This window comes from Uranotaenia lowii, chromosome 1 (genome assembly GCF_029784155.1).
Source record: "Uranotaenia lowii strain MFRU-FL chromosome 1, ASM2978415v1, whole genome shotgun sequence".
Taxonomy (NCBI): Eukaryota; Metazoa; Arthropoda; class Insecta; order Diptera; family Culicidae; genus Uranotaenia; species Uranotaenia lowii.
The window spans coordinates 18174924-18196963 of NC_073691.1; the positions used below are offsets into that span (position 1 = coordinate 18174924).

The window sequence follows — 22040 nt, forward strand, 5'->3', positions numbered from 1 at the left end:
CCTTAATTGTCAAAACTGCCGAAATTGTCAAAATTGTCGAAACTGTCAAAATTGCCAAAATTGTCTAAATTGTCAAATTTGACAAAATTTTTAAAATTATGAAAATTTTTTTAAACCGAAATTGTCAAAATTGTCATAGTTTATATGATTGTCAAAATTGACAATGTTTGTCAAAATTTTGAAAATTTTCAGAATTATCAAATTTTTTAAATTTTCAAAATTCAAAAAATTGACAAAATTGTCAATTATTTTCAAAAATTTATTCTTTTTGCATGTTTTAAAAATGTTTAGTTCTTGGCTGTGTTATTTCTTTTTGTATCTCGTTCGGATCGCATTTTTCTTTTAACAATTTTCTTTTAAATTCAATTTGAACTAACATCGAAACTTTCTCGAAGTTTCGAGCTCTTTCTGACGATTGATGTTCCTCCTAAGTTTCCTGTAAATCTCGCTTGTATTCATGGGTATTCGACCAATCATTCATAACCTTTTTTTTCGGCGTGGTTCATTATGTAATTAGTTAGATATGTGTTAGTTATGTAATTCTCAACTCGAAAATAACCCATATACAACACCCACCTCACCCCCGCCCTCCCCCGCTCACACGCATCGAAAAAATACTTGTACAACCAAATTAGTGATCTTCCTTGTGCACAGACGCACACAGACTTTTTTTCAAAATTGCCCAGATTTTTTATCCTCAACACCTGGCATCCCTGGTGCTATTGCATGCAGGGCATTCAGGAGGGTCGGTTTGGTCGAAAAGAAAATCGTGGGTCAGCCCAAGGTGGGTATATATTCAGGAGGTGCTCCCGAATAACGAATTCCCGATTCAGCCATTTTGGCTATGTAAGCTATGCAACTATACGGAACTCATGAAGTTTGTTTACCAACAAACCCCAGAAAAGCTGAGCAAAAAATAAACAAACTCATTGAGAGCCACGCTCACTCCTCGCCTACTTACTGTGAAAGTCGGAGAACCTAGTGTATCTAAGAACCTTGGGTCAGTCGGGTGTCGTCCTCTGTCTTTTTTTTATCCTGATCATGCAGATGTTTCTCTTTTATATAGCTTTTATAGCGTTATTTTCAACCCGTATATATATGAGGGACGGTCTACGACGGACCAGATATTCACATTACGGCAAATCCTCCAAAAATGCCGTGAACACCAAGTCCCTACGCATCATCTATTCATCGACTTCAAAGCCGCATACGACACGATCGACCGTAACGAGCTATGGAAAATCATGGACGAGAACGGCTTTTCCGGGAAGCTAATCAGACTGATCAAGGCGACGATGGATGGAACGCAGTGCTGTGTGCGGATTTCGGGTGAATTGTCGAGTTCATTCGAATCGCGCAGGGGGCTTCGACAAGGTGATGGTCTATCCTGCATGATGTTCAACGTGGCGCTAGAAGGTGTTATTCGACGAGCGGTGGGCGAAATGCGGGGCACGATTTTCAACAGATCCAGTCAACTTATCTGCTTTGCCGATGACATTGATATAGTCGGCAGATCATCTGCGGCGGTGGAGGAGATCTACCGCAAACTGAAACGCGAAGCAGGAAGGATTGGGTTGATGATTAATACGTCCAAGACGAAGTACATGCTGGCCTGCGGATCCGAGACCGACCGAACCCGCTTGTCCAGTAATAACAAGGTCATGATCGACGGCGACGAGCTGGAGATAGTCGAAGACTTTGTCTATCTCGGCTCACTGGTGACCGCAGACAATGACACCAGCCGTGAGATCCGGAGGCGAATTATCAGCGGAAGTCGTGCCTACTATGGACTCCACAAGCAACTGCGGTCGAGAAGACTTTGCCCTCGTACGAAGTGTAACCTGTATATGACGCTTATTAGACCGGTTGTTCTCTACGGGCACGAGACATGGATATTGCTCGAGGAGGACCTGCGTACACTCGGAGTATTCGAGCGACGAGTGTTAAGAACCATCTTTGGCGGCGTACAGGAGAACGAGGCGAAGGATGAACCACGAGCTCGCGCGACTCTACGGCGAACCCAGTATCCAGAAGGTGGTGAAAGCTGGCCGGATACGCTGGGCAGGACATGTTGCGAGAATGCCGGACGACTGTCCTGCAAAACAGGTGTTCGCTACGAATCCGGTAGGAACAAGACGAGCGGGGGCGCAACGAGCGAGGTGGTTAGACCAAGTGGAGCGTGATCTGGCGAACGTGGGGTGCCCGAGAAATTGGAGAACGGTTGCTATGAACCGAGTGAATTTTAGGAATTATGTTCGTCAAGTTATGTCGTGAGACGGAATACTATGTAAATAAAATAAATAATATATGAAAATCCATCAAGTTGCCCCTCGCTCTGCAACATAAAAAAAATGTCAAAATTGTAGCACCAACATTCGTGTATCATAACAAACAATTTGGTCCAGAAATTCGTTTCTTCTGCGATTGTTTACGGAAATTTCCTGTTATCTCCGCTTACAATGGTGGTCCCGGCAACAACTTCCCGCGATTCGGTGCTGGAGCTGATGCAGCATAAGGAAAACATCGAACGGAACATCAACGAGCAGGGTCAAATCCTCCGGGCGGTAAGCATTAATCCGATAGCTTTAAATTGCGCATTGTCATCGTTGTTTTTTTTCGTATAGAACAAAATTGGTATGGACGATCCACTAGTAGACGGCTCGGGTTTCCCCCGGAATGACATTGATGTATACCAGGTTCGGCAAGCCAGACATCGCATCATCTGCCTTCAGAACGACCTTAAGGCGCTGATGAAGCAAATCGAGTCTGGGCTTCATAGGGTTCATGCCGAATCGGCCGACCAGCAGCGGGAAAATCTAGCTTCCACCAAGCTGCAAGCCATGGATATCGAGGATGGTACTTCCTCCTCAGGCGCTATTCCGTCGCCAAGGCTGGCCACGTTGCGACCCATCGCTAAAGTTAACGTCGTCAGCGAAGGGTCACCCGCACAGGAAGCGGTTGGTAGCCATTCTTTAATCGTAGAATTTTTTTTATTGATTTTCTCTTACATTTTTAGGGCATAGCTCTGCGTGACGAAATTGTCGAATTTGGAACGATTAATTCTAACAATTTTAAGGATCTGTCCCAGATTGCGATGGTGGTCAGAAGTTGTGAAAACAAAACCGTGCTGGTGAAAGTTCGACGCGAGGGCCGATTGCTGGAGCTGGTTTTGACCCCGAAATCCTGGACCGGTCGAGGGTTGTTGGGATGCAATATTGTGCCATTGGACTCGATTGAACGTTGAGAATTTTGGAGCGTTCTTTTTCTAGATTAAGTAGCAGATTTACATTTGTGGTCTGGTATATTAGTTATCGTTTTATTCCCTCCAGATTACCGAGGACTAAATTTTTGTCTTTCATTTCCTTTTTTTATCTAGGTATTTTGGAATTCAATAAAACGTGAGCAATATCTGCACATAATGACAATCATTGTGTTTTATTCAGTGTGCATTAAGAAAACCGATGCAACTGCCTGGGAAAAAAGCATCATCCGTGGTGCCATGGAATACAGTGTTCCGAATAGCCGAAAAGCACACTCATAGTGTGTGGTCATCAGAAAAGTATAAGTCTCTTTTTGTCCATTTATAAACTAAATGAGAAGCCTTGCTCCGGGGAGCTAACGGAAATCTCTTCCAAAGCAATTATGACCCATACACTAGTAGCGTTCGTTTTCTGCTGCGCGGCAAAATGGTTAGATTATTACTTACGGAGCTAAAAGGCCCTATCGTCTCAAACAATTTGCGTTGTAAAAACGAAAATTACAAACTAAAGTGTTAAAACCTGATTGTTGTCTAAATAAGAAAAATCCACACGAAAGCGCTCGTCGTCGTCATCTTCCTAGTAGTAACTTCCATAGCCGCTCCACTGGCCGGTGTAGTTGCCGTAACCGGACTGGGAATATTGCTGATTCCAGGTGCTGTAGCCGTACGATGAACTATCGTACTGATAGGGCTGGCTAGAGGTGGCTCCGTAGTAAGACGAAGCATTGGCCCCGTAGCTGCCGTAGCTACTGGCCGCAGTTGCGTAAGCCGCGGAGGAGGACGTGTTTCCGGCGGTCGCACTGATATTTGCATCCTTCGATGCTTTCTTCGGTGGAGATTGTTCCCTGTGGATTTAAAAAAAAAAATAAATACTATTCAGAGGTATAAATTTTAAAAAGCATACCTCTTCTTCTTAGTCTCGTTCGCCTTTGTCATAATCTTTTGCAGGTCCTTCTGCGCGTCCTGCAGTCCCTGAGCGGTGCTTCCGAAATCTTCTAGGAATTCCACCTTGCGCTGGGCGAATAATATCTTCTGATCCGACTCGAGACCATCGCTGCCCATGAAAAGGTCCATGATCTCGACCACCTCTTTTTCGTTGACCGTTTCCCGTTGCAGCGAAAGATCTATCAGCTGTAGTGCCACACGAGTGTTCAGGGGATCCTTTTCCAAGTAGTTTTTCAGCACACTATGCGCTTGCTCGATATCTTTACGAATTTTGTGCAGGAACCGTGCATATTTGATGACCAAATTGCCTGCAATGGATTTGCTCTTGGCTTGACCAATATAGGTTTGGTACAATTGCGCGCACTTATCGTGATCACCTCGGCGTCGTTCCAGGTTGATCTTTCTATAGGCGATCTGCATCAAATTGGGACAAACTTTTTCCAAATTTACCAAAATTTCAGCCGCTTTATTGGCATTTCCTTGAGTTTCCTCAAACGCGGACCACATCAAATGCAGACTTGGCTTATCGGGGTGATGAATTGTACAAGCACGCTCGTAGGCATCCCTAATTTTCGGAACGACTTCCGGTTCGGTGATTCGGCCGTCCAGGTATCGCACCAGCTTCAGCCAGAAATCGTCGTACAAAGCGCACGCGATGAGGCACCGTTCAAAGAGTACCAAAATGCGTTTCTCATCGCCTTGCTCGATTTCGAAATCCAGATATTCTTTCCAATTTTTAAGTTGACAACGCTCCAACGGCTTCACGTGGAAATATGGCCTCTTGATGCCCTCTTCATAGGTCCAACGAGCCGTGACCGCAGCAACTGTGGCTTTGTGAACTTTTTTGCGTCGTGAAATAATTTTGTCCTTAATAGTGTCCGCTTCTTCCGGACTATTCACATGATCGTCGGCTTCCTTTTCCTCTTCTGGCTCTATCACTTCCGCCGGCTTTTCCTCTTCGACCGGTTCCTTATTCTCTTTCTCATCCTCCTTCTTCTTCTTCTTTCTGGTATCATGTCTCCTTCGGATGACATTGAAAATAGATGAGGGCCAGTATCTCAGACTATATGCCCTAACTCCAAAAGTTGTTTTATAGGTCGAGTTGACATTCTTTCGTGAAATCACAAACTTCTATGTAGAAATCTTCATTTTTAGTGAGGAATAGTTCCATCAAATTTCGAAAACGACCATCGAAATCATATTTAGCTCGAACATTATTGAATTTTGCACAGAACAAAATTAAGTGTTCGGCCGTTTCTGGTTCGTCACATAGGTCGCATTCTTGATGATCTTCGATTTTCATTCTGGCTAGCCAGAATCGCGAGTAATCGTGCCCCGCTAGAAGTCTGTTCAGTAGCCTTGTTTGTCTGTTGTCAAAGTTTCTTCCATAAAACCAGGGTCTCTTATTCAGGGTATTTTGAAATTCATAAAACGTTTTGCCCTTTTCTTCCGCATAAGCTGTATACCATTGATTGGCTGCTTTTTCCACGTTTCTTTGGAAAAACCATACGAGATCCTTGTCCAAAATTGGATTCGCGATTATATTATTTTGATTCTCCATTCCATGTTTGGCCAATTTATCGGCCATTTCGTTTCCGTGAATGTCAACATGGCTTGGTATCCATTGGATACTGATGTTCCATCTTTCAGCCAACACTAGGATATCATTCAGCACCTGAAGCCTTTTTGTTTCTGCTCTGGCATTGGTTAGTATAATACAGGCTGATTTGGAGTCCGTAAGTATTACATATCCGTGTACAGCGCTGCTGTCTATTATTTTAACGGCAGAATGAATGGCCAATAACTCTGCTGATGTTATGCTCGTTTCGTTTTGCAAGTGATAGTAATAATTCTTTTTAACTCGTTCATCGTAGATGCCAATTCCACATCGCGTATCTTCCTTGGAAGCATCGGTGAACATTTTTGGGCTATTGCGGAATTTCCCGTTCATTGTAAAAAGTGCCAACTGCTTGAGTTGCCGTGAGCTGCAGTTTTTTTTGCTTATGGTCATACCTTCGAGTTCCGATCCGATATCGATATGTATTTTCCGTCCCTTCTCCAGTACCGTTACTTTTTCAAACCTATCTTTGTATTTCAAGAAAACTTTCTCCAAATATGAAAGTCGATTGTTGTCCAAATTGTTGCCCAAATTTTGTAGCTGCTTGGCAACAACGTTGTTAGTAACAATACATCTTAGTATCTCTTTCGCTGCTAGATATTCTTGTCGAAATTCTAAAGGTGGTTGACCTGCTATGGCCAGCAAGGTGTTCAGTGGCGTAGTCTTCGTACATCCCGTAGCTTTTCTTAATCCTTGATTGTTTATGACTGCTATTTTATTTCTGTTAGTTTTGCTTGCGTTATTTGTGATGGCTCCTCCATATTCTGGAATGCTTCTCACTAATGCTTGATATATGGGCACCATGGACTGTGGATGTCCTCCATTGTGAATTGAGCTTATCATCGTCAGCATATTTATTCTATCCTTCATCTTCCTGCAAACCTCACGTGTGTGACCTCCAAAATTTAGACCTCTGTCTAGTGTTATACCAAGATAACAGTGGGTTCGCACTGTTTCTAGTGTGGTTCCATTTACTTTTACCTCGAGTTGCCTGTTGCTATTCATAAAGACAATTGCTTTTGTCTTGTGAGGGTTTATCTTGAAATTCAGTGTCTCGCATTTCTGTATAAAAATATCCATATAACGTTGCCCTCGACCATTCACCTCTTCCATGTTTTGACCCTTGATGATGATCGCAAAGTCATCAGCGTATTGGACCAACGTTACATTTTCTTCGATTATCTCATGTATTGGATTCGTATAGACATTAAAAAGTGTCGGAGACAGTACGTCGCCTTGGGGCAAGCCATTGCAAATTTGTCTGACAAGCTTCTCATTGCCCACTTGGAAACTAATTGTACGATTTTTCAAGAATTCTGTTATCCAACAGCCCAGCTCCCATGGAATACCATACTGTGTGACAATTTCTTCTAACTTGTCAACTCTAACCGAGTTAAAGGCGTTAGATAGATCTACAAAAATAACAGCTGAGACTAACTGGTTGCGTTTGGCTTGTTTGATTTCATTCACCACGTAAGATAGGCAAGTCGTAGTGGACAGGCCTTTTTGAAAACCAAAAGATGTTTCGGACAATACATTTCGATCTTGCAGATAACTTTGCAAGTTTTCAAGAATAGCTGTGTTTAGGACTTTGGTCAGCGTGGGAACTAGTGAAATGGGTCTCTTACCTTCGACTGTATTCTGATCCTTGCCTGGCTTCGGGATGGCAACCACTTTAATGGTTTTCAAAACAGGAGGTAGGTATAAACGTTTCCAATAGCTGTTGAGTTCCGACACTATATTTTGTGCTACAGGCCTTTTGAGTAACCGTAGCATTTCATACGTCACCTTGTCTTCTCCTGGAGAAGTGTTTTTCTTACGTTGCAGAATATTTTCCCATTTCTCAATGCTAACTATATCATAATTTGGATAAACTTCAGGTTGTATCGCCGTTTGCACATCGTGGGGTCCAAAGTGAGTGTCGAGGAATTGATTAGCCATAATTTGGTCCTCATGTACAATGTTATTTTCTTTTTTATACCTTCTTTTTCCTGTCAGCCTATTGACTTTATTCCAAAGTTCTTTTGAGGATGCAAAGGGAGATATTTGCTTTGGGAATTCTTCGATATTTCTTTTAATTTCCATTCGTTTGCATCTTTGAAACTGTGCAGCTTTCTTTTTGAATATCAGGAGATTTTCTAATGAAGATACTCTATTGAACATTTTCCGTGCTTCTGTTTTTTCTTGCCATGCTTTTTCCACGGTATCGCACCACCAAAACTTTGGTGTATGAGTATTTTTTGTTTTTGCACTCTTGTAAAAGGATTTTATATTTTTACTTAGGTCATTTATAGAGGTTATTGTTTCTGCACCAAGTTGGGAAACATTTTGATGTATTTTCTTTAAATTGTAGATATATCGATCGGTGACTATGCTTTTATCCATTATATCTATTTGTATAGCTAAATGGTGGCTTCCACCTAAACCGTATTCCAAAGTTTTCCATTTAATAATTGCATGTATGTTTGCCGAACACATTGTCAGATCAATTGCGGTTGGTTTTCTGTTCATTCCTATTGGTCTGAAAGTCATGGATCCGTTGTTCAAAAGCATCAGATTACTTGTATTTAGAAAATCTTCTAGATCGCATCCTTTACGATCATTTGAGTCGTTACCCCACGAATCATGGTGCGCGTTCCAATCGCCACCAATTAGCACGTTTCTTTCATAGCCAAAAGCAATAAAAATTTTATGCACATCTTCTTTAAATTTTTCCGTGGTAATCGTGGGGCTGATGTAGACAGATACCATCGTTAAATTCAGTTTGGTCACCCTAATTGCGACTATCTGAGTGTGTTGGCTAACTGTAGGGGTATCAATTGGGTGGTATCCCAAATCTTTTTTGAGGAGTATGGCTGCCCCCCCAAATCCATCGTCCCTAGAATGGAAAATTTGATGAAAACCAGAGATATTGTATTTTTTACCTTTTTCTTGATCTCTCTGAGTCCATGTTTCCGATAGCAATGCTGCTGTATAATTTTCCTTGTGTAATGTTCTCAAAAGCTCTTCTTTGTTGCTATATATTGATTGTACGTTGTACTGTAGTATCTTTATTCCTGCCATTTCTAATGCGAAATAAGTCTATTTGTGTGCGGTATGAATTACTTCTCTTAGATCGAAATGCTTCTTAAAAACTTCTTTAAATTTGAATTTTGTTTCCTCTGCAATATCGTTGCCGTTCATAAATTGAACGTAGCTGTTCATGACGCTAACCTGGGCTTTTTTCCAGGCGTTTTCTTCGGCTGATTTTCGTAGTTCTTCACTCCATTTTTCATTTTCCGTCACTCGGTGCGGGTTGGAAAAAATCCGTGTTGTTTGCGTTGACATCTGCTGATCCAGTTGCTGCTGCTCATTATCGTCTTGGGTATTCCTTCTTTTTTGCTGTGTTTTTTGTTTCTTCGTGTCAGGGTAAACTTTAACAGCTGATTGTACTGGTGTACGTCGCTCATTCGTTTTTTGCCACTGAATAGCCATAGCACTCGGTCGACAAGATGACTCACCTGCAATCTGTGAGAAGCTTTCCGCAATTGTGGGAAATTCTTCAACTGGGAGTGTGTCAAAGCTGTTTTCTGTAGGGATAGAAAAGATTTCTCTCGCCTCTACGTAGGTCAGATTCTGCCTCGCCATTATTTTTTTAATTTTAGATTGTCGGACTTTTTCCGGACACTCGTTACTGCCACTTACATGTCGGTTAGATTTGCAATGCAAGCAAAACACTTGTTTGGCACATTTCTCAAAATCTTCTTTTTTCTCGTGCTGTTCAGTGCACTTGTGACACTTTTTCTTGCCACGACATTTTTCGGTTGTATGACTGTAGCTCAGGCACTGAGCGCAAAATACTGCTTTTTGCTCAAACGGTCTTACCTTGCTCAAACAAAAGAAAATTTTGACTGTTTCCGGTAGTACTTTTGCTCGAAAATCGATGCATATTCTGTTGGTTGGCACTTTGTCTTTACCGTCAAACCGCTCAAGACGGCGAACATCCAATATGGGTACTTCGGATACAATATCCGCTTTAATTTCGTCCATCGAAATACTTTCTGGGATTCCAGCAATGATTCCGGAAATGCAAATAAGCCTTTTTGGAACGAAGCATTTGTATTCCGTGTTCTTCTCGTTGACGTGTTTCATTAGCTCATTTGCAATTTTGTAGCTGCTAATCATCACTATGACGGTATTCCGTCCGTTGTACTTCATGTCAGTGATAAATTTGCTAGCAAAATCAATTTTCCGAAGCGTTGATCCCAGTGCGAACTTATTGATTTTCCTGTCATTTCTTTCCTGTTCGGTCTTCAATTCGAAGAACAATCGATATGGTCCTGTGTCTTCGTATGTGTACTCGAAACTGGGAGGAGGGCTTCTCTTCCTTGTTCGGTTTGGGTCACTTTTTCCGGGATCAGCTCCCGGCTCATCCTCCATCATTGTTCTTCCTAACCTCACTTTTAGTGAGGCCTTTTTTTTTCGCGTATTTCACAAAAAATAAGTCTTAAACTTAGAAAAAAACAACCACTTGTTAATCAGGAACCACTTATTAGTCTTTTCCACTGTTTTAACACGTTAAAAAACTCCAAAAACAATCCGAAATCCGAGACTCGAAAAAGACGCGTCTTAAAATGGCGGCTGAAAATTTTTGCTCATCCTCCTTCACTTCTGCACCGTCTGTTGCCGGTTTGCCTTCATCCGTTTCCATTGGCTCATCGCCTTCTTTCTCCGGTTTCGCCTCTAACGCTTGTTCTTTATCACTTTTTTCTTTTGACTTTTCCTTGGTCTTTTCATCGTAATGTTTTTCCTTCTCCTTGCGATCCTTTTCTTTTTCCTTGTCGCTAGAGACTGAACGTTTCTTCTCTTTTTCTTCCTTGCGTTTACGAGCCGATTCCCGAACGTATGCTCGCAGCTCCAGGAATTCTTCCTTGCTAACTAAAGTGTGAACCGCATTGTTGTTCACTACTTCTTTGAAGCTGCACATGCAATAAAAGATTTAAATTGAATTTAAATTCTTGTCTGAAGACGAACAATCATCAACTTACTGGTCAAAATGGTTGGCGTAGCCCTGGGTGGGAGTAGCCAGCAGTCGATCGTACAGCGCCACAACGCGTTGAATTCGTTTGCCCTCGGTTTCCCACTTGATGTACGCCTCCCAAAGCTTATCGGAGCGGAACTCCAACCCGCAAGCCGTTAAGGCCCGCTCGAACTGGGTCCGAATAAGTTCTTCCTCATCCGGCTGGCTGGTTCTCACGTGGGTCAGAAAGTGTATCCACAGATCCACCGAAAGCGGGATGGCCTTGAGACCTCGCTCAAATACCTATCAGAGGATTTGGAGAGAGAAACAAACAAAAACGGATGGCGGAAAAGGAATTTCCGTTGTAAATATTTGACGTATTTCATGGCACTTACATAAAATGTAGAATGACCGTTTTACGTTCGTTACGAATACAAAAGAAGTCTCTAAGACGACCTTTTTACACAGAGAGAGATGGACAGAGAAACCTTCCTTTGCTCAGTCCTAGATGTGTTCTTATGAGCCTTAACGTGCGGATTAACTATCTTAGTTATCATTACAATACATCAGCTAAGTATCAGTACATTTGACCCTAATGAACCAGAAAAAAAACCTAACATCCCTATCGATTCCTACTTTTGAACGGGAATAGAAAAAAACACTGGTGATTATTTGCTCTCTGCCTGGTCTCTCTGCTGGTTGAGTTATCATCACTCTCTCAGATGATCGGTTGTCCGGTTCTCGAAAGGCGGCCGCAGCCTCGCCTGACCCTATTGAGAAGTGGGAAGAAATATTTTTGACCACACACATGGACAAGTATTTGATTGCTTTCATACAAACCGCCCGCGTCCGGATGTTCGGAGCCTTTTGGTGATGCCCTTGAGTCCTAACGAAAAATGTCTCCGACAACATTTTTTCCCCTCAGAAGTAAAAATAAAAAAAGGAAAAAAATAACTAAACGACAACTTTAAAATCCAATAAACTACACCAACTACTGACTGCACCATGGCTTTGTTTACCTCGAACATGTAGATGTTTGCATATTTTTTGCAGTTTTTCGCACTTTTTGTTTCACAGCCTCACAGCCAAGGGGCTAAAATAATGGAAGTTGTTCCGGGTTAGTTCTAGAAGTATCTAGTAGGAGAAAGTTTTCGATTTGTTAGCGATAAAAGAGGACAGCAAGCAAGGAGAACAACAAAACGCAGGAAAAAAAAAACCGCAACAAACGGATGACGCAAAACTTGCTTCAAAGAGTTATTTTCTTTTATGGTAGTTTTGGATTTTTTTGCACTTCAGTTTGATAAATTTAAAACACCGAACAAAACTACAGTAAAACTTGTGAGATCAGAAAAAAAAGTTGAATGACAGTATTGAATTATTGAGTAGTTAATATTTTCTCAGTTTTTTCATGAGTGAAATTTACTCAGTTTTGTTAATTCTGAATCAGAATCTCTCTCAAAAGAAAATAATAATATTTCAGATTATCAATAAGAAAACTGTTCAATAAATTTAATTTTTTATTTATTCAAAAAAAGCTAAAGCTAGTCAAATAGTTTCTACTTTTCGGACAAATCCTTCCCAAAAGCCTCTCCACAACAGCTCTTCATTAGGCTGGAATAATTAATTTTCACACCCTCTCAATCGATCCGAACGAGAAGGATTTTCTCCACTGAAAAGCTGACAATTTTCTTCCTTTGAAAGGTTTCACTTCATCTTTTTTTTCTCGAAGCAAAAAATAATTTCTTCGACTTCCCTTGCTCTGTTTTTTTTTCGAATCAAGATTCAACTATCAGTATCTACCCAAAAACGAAAAAGAAAGTAGGTAAATCAACAAAAGTTCAACTTTTCCGAAAGCATAAAATGAACAAATCTTTCGTCGTTGACAGCTTTTTACTTACCGACTAGAAGTAGAGAGAAGTGGCATGACTGACTACTTATTCTAACGATTATTTTTCTTTTTGCTTCTCTCTTCCAGGATGAAAAGAATCAACTGCTGATCACCAACATTTGGCTGAAATTGGTAAGTTTTGGTTTTGATTTCTGTTTTGCGGGATTTTTTCTGTCGTTTCTGCCGGAGTGAGGGAGCGATGGATCACTTTTAATGGTTTTGAGTCAAAGTTTTCGGTTCAATTGCAGTCATTTTTCAGCATTCTTTTGTAAAATAAGGAAAAAAACACTCACTTTGGTTCACGCTTTCTGATGCTGGTTGTGAAACTATTCCAACAGGCCGTCCGAATGGTTGCTTTTAATGCAGAACACTGTGGGTCTTTAATAATAAATTAATAAAAAAATTATGGCAATTTCTACCTTTTTGGTAACATGAACGTCCAACCTTGAAAATTCTTTAAAGCTAATAAAAGACTAATGACTAGGACTTAAAAATTTAAGTAAATTTGTTGCAACTCACCATTTTGTTCGGATTCTTCTGTGGAAATTCGGATCGGATCATCCCGATCTGCCACTTGCAGACTGCTGCCGATTGCAAGCAGAACCAAAACATTGTTTGTTTTGGTTCTCCACATACTTTGGTCAATTCGCAGTAGGCGATGGGCGTGCTCGCAATCCCGATATACGATTTCTCATGTGTTAAACAGAGGAAGCGAAACTCAATAGCAACTGAAACAATAGCAATGATAATTATTGATGACGATGTACACAGTACAAATGTTTACATCATTACACTGTGAAGCCAAACAACTCAAACTGGGTTCGTGGTAACGCAGCAGTGTTGTCAAATATTCTGAGTGGATAATTGAGAATACCGCATAGAATTTAGAATAAGGTTGCCAGAATTTTTTCAGCACGTATTCTGGCCGGACAAAACCGGGCTATTTTCTGTGGGTCGATTCACGATGACGTGGCTCCCTTTTGTGGTGACAGTTCGCGCGTCCTGTTTGCAAAGTTTTACGAACGAGAAATGGGGTGCAGCGAAATTTTTCGTGAGGCTGCATGGTCAAGAAATTTAACTCAAAACTCAGTTTGAGGATAGTAAAAAACCAAGTCCCATTTTGTGAACTAAAATTAGCGCATTTTTTGGTTTCTTAAGTTATCTCTCCGGGAATGAATAGGAAGTTCAAAATTCTCAAAAATTCCGAAAAGGAGGTTTGTTTATTTATATTTTTAACATGTTTTTAAAACTTTTTTTTTTCAACTGATTTGTTCTGGACCATCCGACTTTGCATTGAATATTCTGGGGCAGCGCTTCTACTTAAAACAAAAAATCCCATAGAATGTCCTAATGCATCGATTGTCCGGAAGTTTCTTGTGTTATTTTGATCGGAAACTGTAAATAAATGCAAATACTTGTACGACAACACTTTTTAGGGACAAAAGAATCCATTATAGGAACATGTGAACGGTGAACATACTGAAAGAAAAGGCGAGAAATAAAAAAAACGTCTGATAGTTTAAATTTTATATAAACTTTAACTTTTATTTAAGTTTAAATCCATTTATTCCTATATTTCTGTTTTCAGCTGGATTAACAAAAAAAAAAAAAAAAGATTGATTTTTAGCATTTGATGTTCAAAAACATCTAATTTCTTAACAACTATAATTTCCTTTTTAATTTTTTTAACCCTCAAAATTGAGCTGAGAACTATTGCTAAAAAACATGTGAATGAGAATAGAATGAGGACCCAAATGTTTGCTTCGCTTCCTCAGAGTGTAGAATTGGAAAATAAGGAATCAAAACAGGAATCGCGAAGTGAATCGCGAAAAAAGTGAGGTCAGGCAGCACGTGAATCGACCTATAAAAACCCAGGGCGTGTACAGCTTCGGGTGTGTTCTTATACCAATACACGGAATCGTCCATATTGTGAAAGGCAATCGTAATCGTAGGCAGGGTAGGCGAACAATTCGCTGTCAAAAAGCGCTCCGTCTCCACCTCCCACCAATGAGAAACTTTTGGTACCCCTTGCCTACTTTTCCTCAACATGCAACCAGCCGTAGCTGTAGGCACGCTGATAAAAACCAAGCAAAATCCAGGCATTTGATTTCAAAAGTGACGACCATAAATCCGGGCAAATTTTCTCAAATCCCAGAAATAACTCTAGAAAAATCAAGAAAAAAATTTAATTTTTTTTTCAGCAGTACAAAAAATTTTTCATGATCGTTTTTATAAAATTTGCTAAAAAATTTGAGTTTTCGAGGCGTTTGTTGTTTTTTGTTTGATTTGCCAAATAAGGTGAATAAATCCGTTCAAAATCCGGGCATTTTTCAATGAAATCCGGGCCGGACTGTTCCCAAATTTTGGATTAAATATCCGGGAAAACCAGGATAAAACCGGACAATCTGGCAACCTTAATCTAGAACATTGATAAGTGAAGATATCACTTCAGTGTAGTAAGAGCAAGTTCACTGGTGTTGGGAGAAGTGGTAGAAATTTTGACATTTTGAAAATTTTCCCATGCAAAATCATTTTCAAGATCTGTGGACTTCTAGTTTTTTTACAAAACGTGTTGTATTTTCGCATGCTGTGATGCAAAAAAGCAATATTTCTATCACATACGGCTGAAATAGAAACAGTGTTGTAAAAAAATACAACGCCCCAAGATCTTGATAACATTTTTGCATGGTAAAATTTCCAAAATGTCAAAATTTCTACCACTTTTTCCCAACACCAGTGAACTTGCTCTAATCAGGGTGGCTACAACATTTTCATTTTGAAATTCCCGGTTTTTTCCCGGTTTCCAGACTTTATTGTCCATTTTCGTCGAAATGTAGCAAAATTTTCAACATAATTTATTGATTTTGTTGTTTCATAACACTAAAATCATTGAACACTTAGACGAACTCGATTCAATTTTGAGGTTTTCATCACATTTTCCTAAAATGATAAAAAACATCCTATACAAAATCGTCATGGGTTTTAAATAATGTTTACAGAACAAGTCAAAATGGTGTGTCAAGACTTTTCAATCAATCGATCCTTTTTCATGTGACATTCTATCATTTTCCATAAGTTACAAATACCAAATGTGTTACTACAGCTCACATAATCCACGTCTCTGAAAATATTCGAAACTGCTCTGAGAGCGTTCAATCATGTAACTCTCTCGTCACAGTAAATTCTGTTAAAATGTTGTTTCTAGAGGTTTTACATTCAGTGATAAATGCATCTTCAAGTGTAATATAGATTTTTACTACTTTAGGCCCGATAGAATTACCAACATAGTCAAGAGCAGACATGTCACACTGGCCTTTCCGAATCGCATGTGATCCAGCATCAGCATTTCTTAATCTAAATAACTGAACCCACTGAGAACTTGAGACTTTTAGACTTTAGACTTGAGAATTTTAGAGTTTAACAGTTTTTGCTTATATTTTGGTAAAAAAGTAAATAAATAGACAAATATACCGTACACTTTTTTTTTACTGTTATATTGTTCCAACTTTCGTGGAAATTGTCAGGATATATCTTGGTACTGATCTACTACGAACCTTTAGATTAAAATAAGTATTTATGCTAAACTTTATGGGACTTTAGGCTAACAACCTACTGCTCCCGATTCATAACTTGTTACGGAATCCGAAAGAAATGACCGACCTGGAACTTTGGCGACGACTTTTAGCATGAAAACACGGACACGAATTGGAACTTGGAATGTTTTAACCCTTGCTCAACAAGGCAAGCTGGCTCAACTTGCTAGAGAAGCTAGCCGCCTCAAGCTTGAAATTCTGGGACTGAGCGAAGTCCGTTGGCCTAACACTGGAGAACACAGGACACAGTCCGGGCAAGTCCTGCTTTACTCTGGCATACGAGGAGAACATGCTACTCGGGAACGAGGAGTTGGTTTCCTGTTAAGCCCGCAGGCATACGCGGCCCTCATTAGATGGGAACCGATAAACGAAAGAATAATCGTAGCCAGATTTAGAACACGGGTTAGAAACCTTACAATGGTCCAGTGTTATGCGCCAACTGACGTTGCCGATTTGCAGGAGAAAGAGCAGTTTTACAGTCAACTGAACAGCGTGGTAGAGAGAATTCCGAAGGGTGACATTCAAATCCATTTGGGCGACTTCAACGCAAAGATTGGCTCCGACAATCAAGACCTTGAGCGCATCATGGGGCGCCATGGCCTAGGACAGATGAGCGAAAACGGAGAGCTGTTTGTAGAATTTTGTGGCAACAATAACATGGTGATCGGTGGATCGCTCTTCCCCCATCGACCAGCACATAAGGTCACTTGGGTATCTCGAGATGGCCGAACAGAAAATCAAATTGACCACATCTGCATCAGCCGAAAATGGAGAAGGAGCCTTCTTGATGTCCGCAACAAACGAAGCGCAGACATTGCATCTGACCATCACCTCGTCCTTGGCGAGATACGACTGAAAGTTGCGCGTGTCCAACGGCGCGAGGAGAAAGTCGGGTGTCGATACGACGTCCGCCGGTTGGAGAATCCAGAGGTGAAAAGGGCATACGTTGAACAGCTAGAATCCCAAGCCTCGGAGCTGCCGACAGACGGAACAGTCGAAGAACAGTGGTGTGGAATCAAGAATGCCTTTATCACGACGAGCCATGGTACTCTCGGTAAAGTTTGTGGAAGAAGAAGTGAATGGATGTCGGATGAAACTTGGAGGATGGTCGATGATCGGAGAAAGGCGAAAGTCGGAATTGAGCAGGCATGTACCGGGTCAGCCAAAGCAGCCGCCCGCTTACGATATGCGGAGCTGGAAAAGGCAGTTAAACGAGCTTGTAGACGAGACAAGAGAGCCTGGACAAACTCCCTAGCCGAAGAGGGGGAAAGAGCCGCCGCCAATGGAGATATCCGATTACTTTATGACATTTCTCGCCGCCTCAGTGGTGCAAGGACTAATGCAAGAATGCCGCTGAAAGACCGAGCAGGTCAGTTATTGACCGATCGAACAGATCAGCTCAAACGATGGACTGAGCACTTCGAACAACTCTTCCGAGTCACGAATAGCGATGGCCAACAGAACCCGCAGCTTGAAGCGCCAACAGTAAGTCGCATAAATGGCGTCAACTCGGAAGCGCCTTCGCTGACTGAAATAGAAGCGGCAATCAAAAACATGAAATCCAACAAAGCACCTGGGATCGATTGCATCCCTGCTGAAATGCTGAAAGCCGACCCTGCCCTGTCAGCACAAATGTTGCACCGTCTTTTCGCTGACATCTGGGACACTGCAACATTCCCGGCCGACTGGATGCAGGGTATCCTCGTAAAGGTCCCGAAGAAAGGAGACCTGACAGAGTGCGGTAACTGGCGAGGCATAACGTTGATCTGTACAACCCTCAAAGTACTCTGCAAAGTGATCCTGAACAGGATCCAGGAGAAAATCGACGCTACACTCCGACGGCAACAAGCTGGATTCCGATCCGGACGATCATGTGTGGACCACATCACAACGCTACGAATCATACTGGAACAAATCAACGAATTCCAGGACTCTCTTCTGCTGGTGTTCGTTGATTTCGAAAAAGCATTCGACCGACTTAACCATGAAAACATCTGGGCGGCTCTAAGGCGACGAGGGGTCCCAGAGAAACTAGTCCATCTCATCGAAGCACAATACGAGGCATTTTCGTGCAAGGTTTTGCACGATGGTGTCTTGTCCGAACCAATCCCGGTAACTGCTGGAGTGAGACAAGGATGTATCTTATCACCGCTACTTTTCCTCATCGTAATGGATGAGATTCTGACTGGATCGATTGACTGTGCACCGAACCGAGGATTGCCGTGGAATCCTTTAACAATGGAGCAACTGAACGACCTTGACCTGGCTGACGATATTGTTTTGCTCGCCCAAACACAACAAGACATGCAGAGCAAACTCGACGACCTCACCGAAAGTTCCAAGGCAGCAGGTCTCAAAGTCAATGTCGGAAAGACCAAGTCGATGGAGATCAACACAGGAAATCCCTCCAGTTTCATGGTAGCTGGGCAACAAGTTGAGAAAGTGGAGTGCTTCCAGTATCTTGGTAGCCAGATTACGCCTGATGGTGGTACCAGAAAAGACATCGAAACCCGGATCAGAAAGGCCTGATTTGCGTTTGCGAGTCTCCGAAACATCTGGCGGTCACGCCAGATCTCTCTACGAACAAAAATCCGAATCTTCAACTCAAACGTCAAATCCGTATTGCTGTACGGGTGCGAAACTTGGTGCACATATGCGGTGACGACGCGAAAACTGCAAGTATTTGTAAACCGCTGCCTGCGGAATATCATCCGCGCTTGGTGGCCTGGCAACTGGATCTCGAATGAGGAACTACATCGCCGGTGTCATCAAAGGGCGCTAGAAATCGAGATTCGGGAACGTAAGTGGAGATGGATCGGGCACACGCTGCGAAAAGATGAAAACGAGATTTGCAGAGAGGCGCTAGACTGGAATCCAGAAGGACATCGAAGAAGAGGCAGACCCAGAAACTCGTGGCGGCGAAGCCTAGCCGCTGAAATCCGAACTGTCGACGATAATCTTGACTGGGACCAGGTGAAGACGCTGGCTCCGGATCGTCAACATTGGAGGTCTTTTACCACGGCCCTATGCACCGGAGGATCGGCGCGGGATCATTAAGTAAGTAAGTAAGTATTTATGCAGCCTTGGCATCCTCAGAGGAGGCTGGGTCATTCGGCCGAAAGTCATGAGGCCGAAAGTCATGAGGCCGAAAGTCATGAGGCCGAAATCTATTCAGCCGAAGGTCATTAAGCCGATGGACGTTAGGCCGAATGGGCTATCTGACCGAACAGGCCACTAGGCCGAATGGGTTATTCGGCCGACGGTTATCCAACCAAATGTTGTTAGGCCGAAAGGAGGCAAGGCCGAAAGGATGTTCGGCCGAATGGTCACTAGTCCGAAAGGTCACTAGGCCATTTGGCCGAATGGAATGGTCATTAGGCCGATTGGTCATTATGCCGAATGGTCGTAAGGCCGAAAGGTCGTAAAGCCGAATGTTCGTAAGGCCGAATGGATGCTGGCCAAAAGATCGTTAGGCCGAATAGTCATTAGGATGAATAATTGTCGGGCCAAATGGTCGTAAGGGCGAATGGATGCTAGGCCGGAAGGTAGTTAGGCCGAAAGGTCGTAAGGCAGAATGGACGATAGGCCGAATGGTCGTAAAGCGTTAGGCTGTTAGCCACTAGCCCGAATGGTTGTTAGGCTGAGTGGTCGTTGGGCCGAATTTATGCTAGGCCTATAAGACATATTATCGCTTTCTTGCATGTTAGGCCGATCAGTAGATAGGCCAAATAGTCATCAGGCCGAATGGTCATCTGGCCGAGTGGATGCAAGGCTGGATTCGACCATTCGGCTTTGCGACCACGGCCTATCGCCCATTTGGCTTTACGACCATTCAGTCTAATAACCATTTGGCCTGGAGACCATTCGGCCTTATGAACATTCGACCTATCGCCCATTCGGCCCATCAGCCATTCGGCCTCATGACCATTCGGCCTAGCATGCAGACAAGTGTAAAGGATTTCTTATTGACCTAGCAACCATTTATGACGATCATTCAGCCTTATGACCATTCGGCCTTACGACCTTTCGGCCTAGCATTCATTCGGCCTTACGACCATTCAGCTTAGGGACCATTAGGCCTAACGACCTTTTGGCCTAGAATCCATTCGGCCTTACGAACATTCGACCTTACGACCATTCGGCCTTATGACTATTCGGCCTAGTGCCCATTTGGCATAATGACCATTCGGCCTAATGACCATTCGGCCAAATGGCCATTCGGCCAAATAACCATTCGGTCTAAGGACCATTCGGCCGAATGACCATTCGGCCTGTTCACGCACCTGTGAACGTCCGGGGTGCCGTGGTCCAGCCGAGCAAAAACTTCACAAATTCGCGCGTGATATCCTCACTATTAAAAGGTCATCGACCTAAGAAGAACTTGATCACTTGCAATAAGTACAACTTTATTTGTCCGGTAAAAGATACAACGCACGCTTTATTGTTAAGAGTTGTACTACACTCGACTGCGGTTTATTGGACACTATCTTTATTCTGCTGCTTCTAGTACAATAGAACCTAGCTTGAGTAGAGGTAGTGTTCGGAAAGGCCTTTTTCACTCTAGGTACTCTCTGATAAGAGATGTACTGAATCTCCTAGTTTGCAATTGAGATGGGTGGAATCAGTGACTATTAAGGTGGTTCTATGAATTGTGCATTAACATGCGCCGGCCGCCTTGAAATTTATGAGATTTCAACAAGACGACCCTATTCTCTCTAATATTCTAAAATTTATACTCGCTATTATAAACCTCTACTTATTCTAACTCCTTTTGTACATTTTCATAACAGTTTCATCACTTCTTCAAAGTACTTTGTTCAACACACTCGATATGACGATACATCCTGGATTTTGGCTGTTTGTTTTCGCTGGAGCTTCTGCCGTGAAGATGGATATATTGTGCCAAAATATTCGCTCTGGTTCTGCTGTAGTTGGTTCTGGTTACGCCTACCCACCGGGGAACTGCTATCGCTTTTCGTGGATTCTTGGATGCTGCTTCGATGTAGCTGCTTGGTTGAAGTGTTCGTCTTGTGTAGGTGTATCGTTCCAAAACTCGTCGATCGCTTCGGGATTTATTGGTCCGGACTCGCCTACCCACCGAGACCTGGGATTCGTGGACTGTATAGCTGGATGCTGGCTGCTGGCTTCGATGAGAATTCTGTAGTGGTGGGAACCGCTCGTTCTGGGGACCAATTCGATGCTTCAGGTACCTCGTCTCGTCTCGTCTCGTCTCGCATTGCCGGAGTCCGGCAGGAACCATCATTCGATGCTTAAAATGAGAGGGTGCTTTTTTAAATTGAAATGGTGAACGTTACAACAACTTGCCTGGAGCGGAGGCCATGGGGCCATGGCCTCCGCGACCGCCCCTACGGCGATGACGCCGTCCTTCTGGCTGCAACAGGATTTCAGTGGGAGTTGACTGCTTGATGGACACGGTGAGCTCGACCGTCTTCAATTTGCCATGTAGTTTAGAATGAAGTGGTTCCCAAGCTGGCCATGCTAGGAAACTGCTTCGGTCGTGCATGGAGGTCGATCATTCCTCCTTGCTGGGCATCATTTGGTTGATATCAAGCTGCTTCAACTCCTCAAAAGAAACCAATTAATTTGCTCAAATGGATAATGGAGAAACGTTGCAATTTGTTGGTAAATTTGACAGACACGATGACATGCACATTCCCAGACATCATTCATGCGTATTCTTCAATCATGGGGAAAGCCTTGTAGAGGATATGTAGAGC

The 22040-nt window shown here is 42.5% G+C and overlaps 2 protein-coding genes across 2 annotated transcripts in view; both read left to right on the forward strand.

Annotated features, from left to right (window-relative positions):
* The window catches only part of LOC129751952 (neuronal acetylcholine receptor subunit alpha-7), a 658912-nt gene that overhangs the window by 268304 nt on the left and 368568 nt on the right, over positions 1-22040 (forward strand). The window contains exon 3 of the mRNA XM_055747751.1: positions 12797-12841. Within this exon, the coding sequence (XP_055603726.1) occupies positions 12797-12841 (45 nt within the window). The remainder of the gene's footprint in view (positions 1-12796; positions 12842-22040) is intronic.
* On the forward strand, positions 2344-3425 carry LOC129751934 (26S proteasome non-ATPase regulatory subunit 9-like). The gene is made up of 3 exons (XM_055747729.1): positions 2344-2564; positions 2625-2957; positions 3017-3425. Exons 1-3 carry the CDS (start codon positions 2460-2462, stop codon positions 3242-3244), a joined length of 666 nt encoding a protein of 221 aa, XP_055603704.1. The 5' UTR covers positions 2344-2459; the 3' UTR covers positions 3245-3425.

Bases quoted from the DNA above. Each gene is read 5' to 3' on its own strand.
- LOC129751934 (XM_055747729.1), top strand. From the start codon at position 2,460: ATGGTGGTCCCGGCAACAACTTCCCGCGATTCGGTGCTGGAGCTGATG. The intron at 2,565-2,624 runs GTAAGCATTAAT...TTTTTCGTATAG, and splicing joins AGGGTCAAATCCTCCGGGCG to AACAAAATTGGTATGGACGA. The intron at 2,958-3,016 runs GTTGGTAGCCAT...TTACATTTTTAG, and splicing joins GGTCACCCGCACAGGAAGCG to GGCATAGCTCTGCGTGACGA.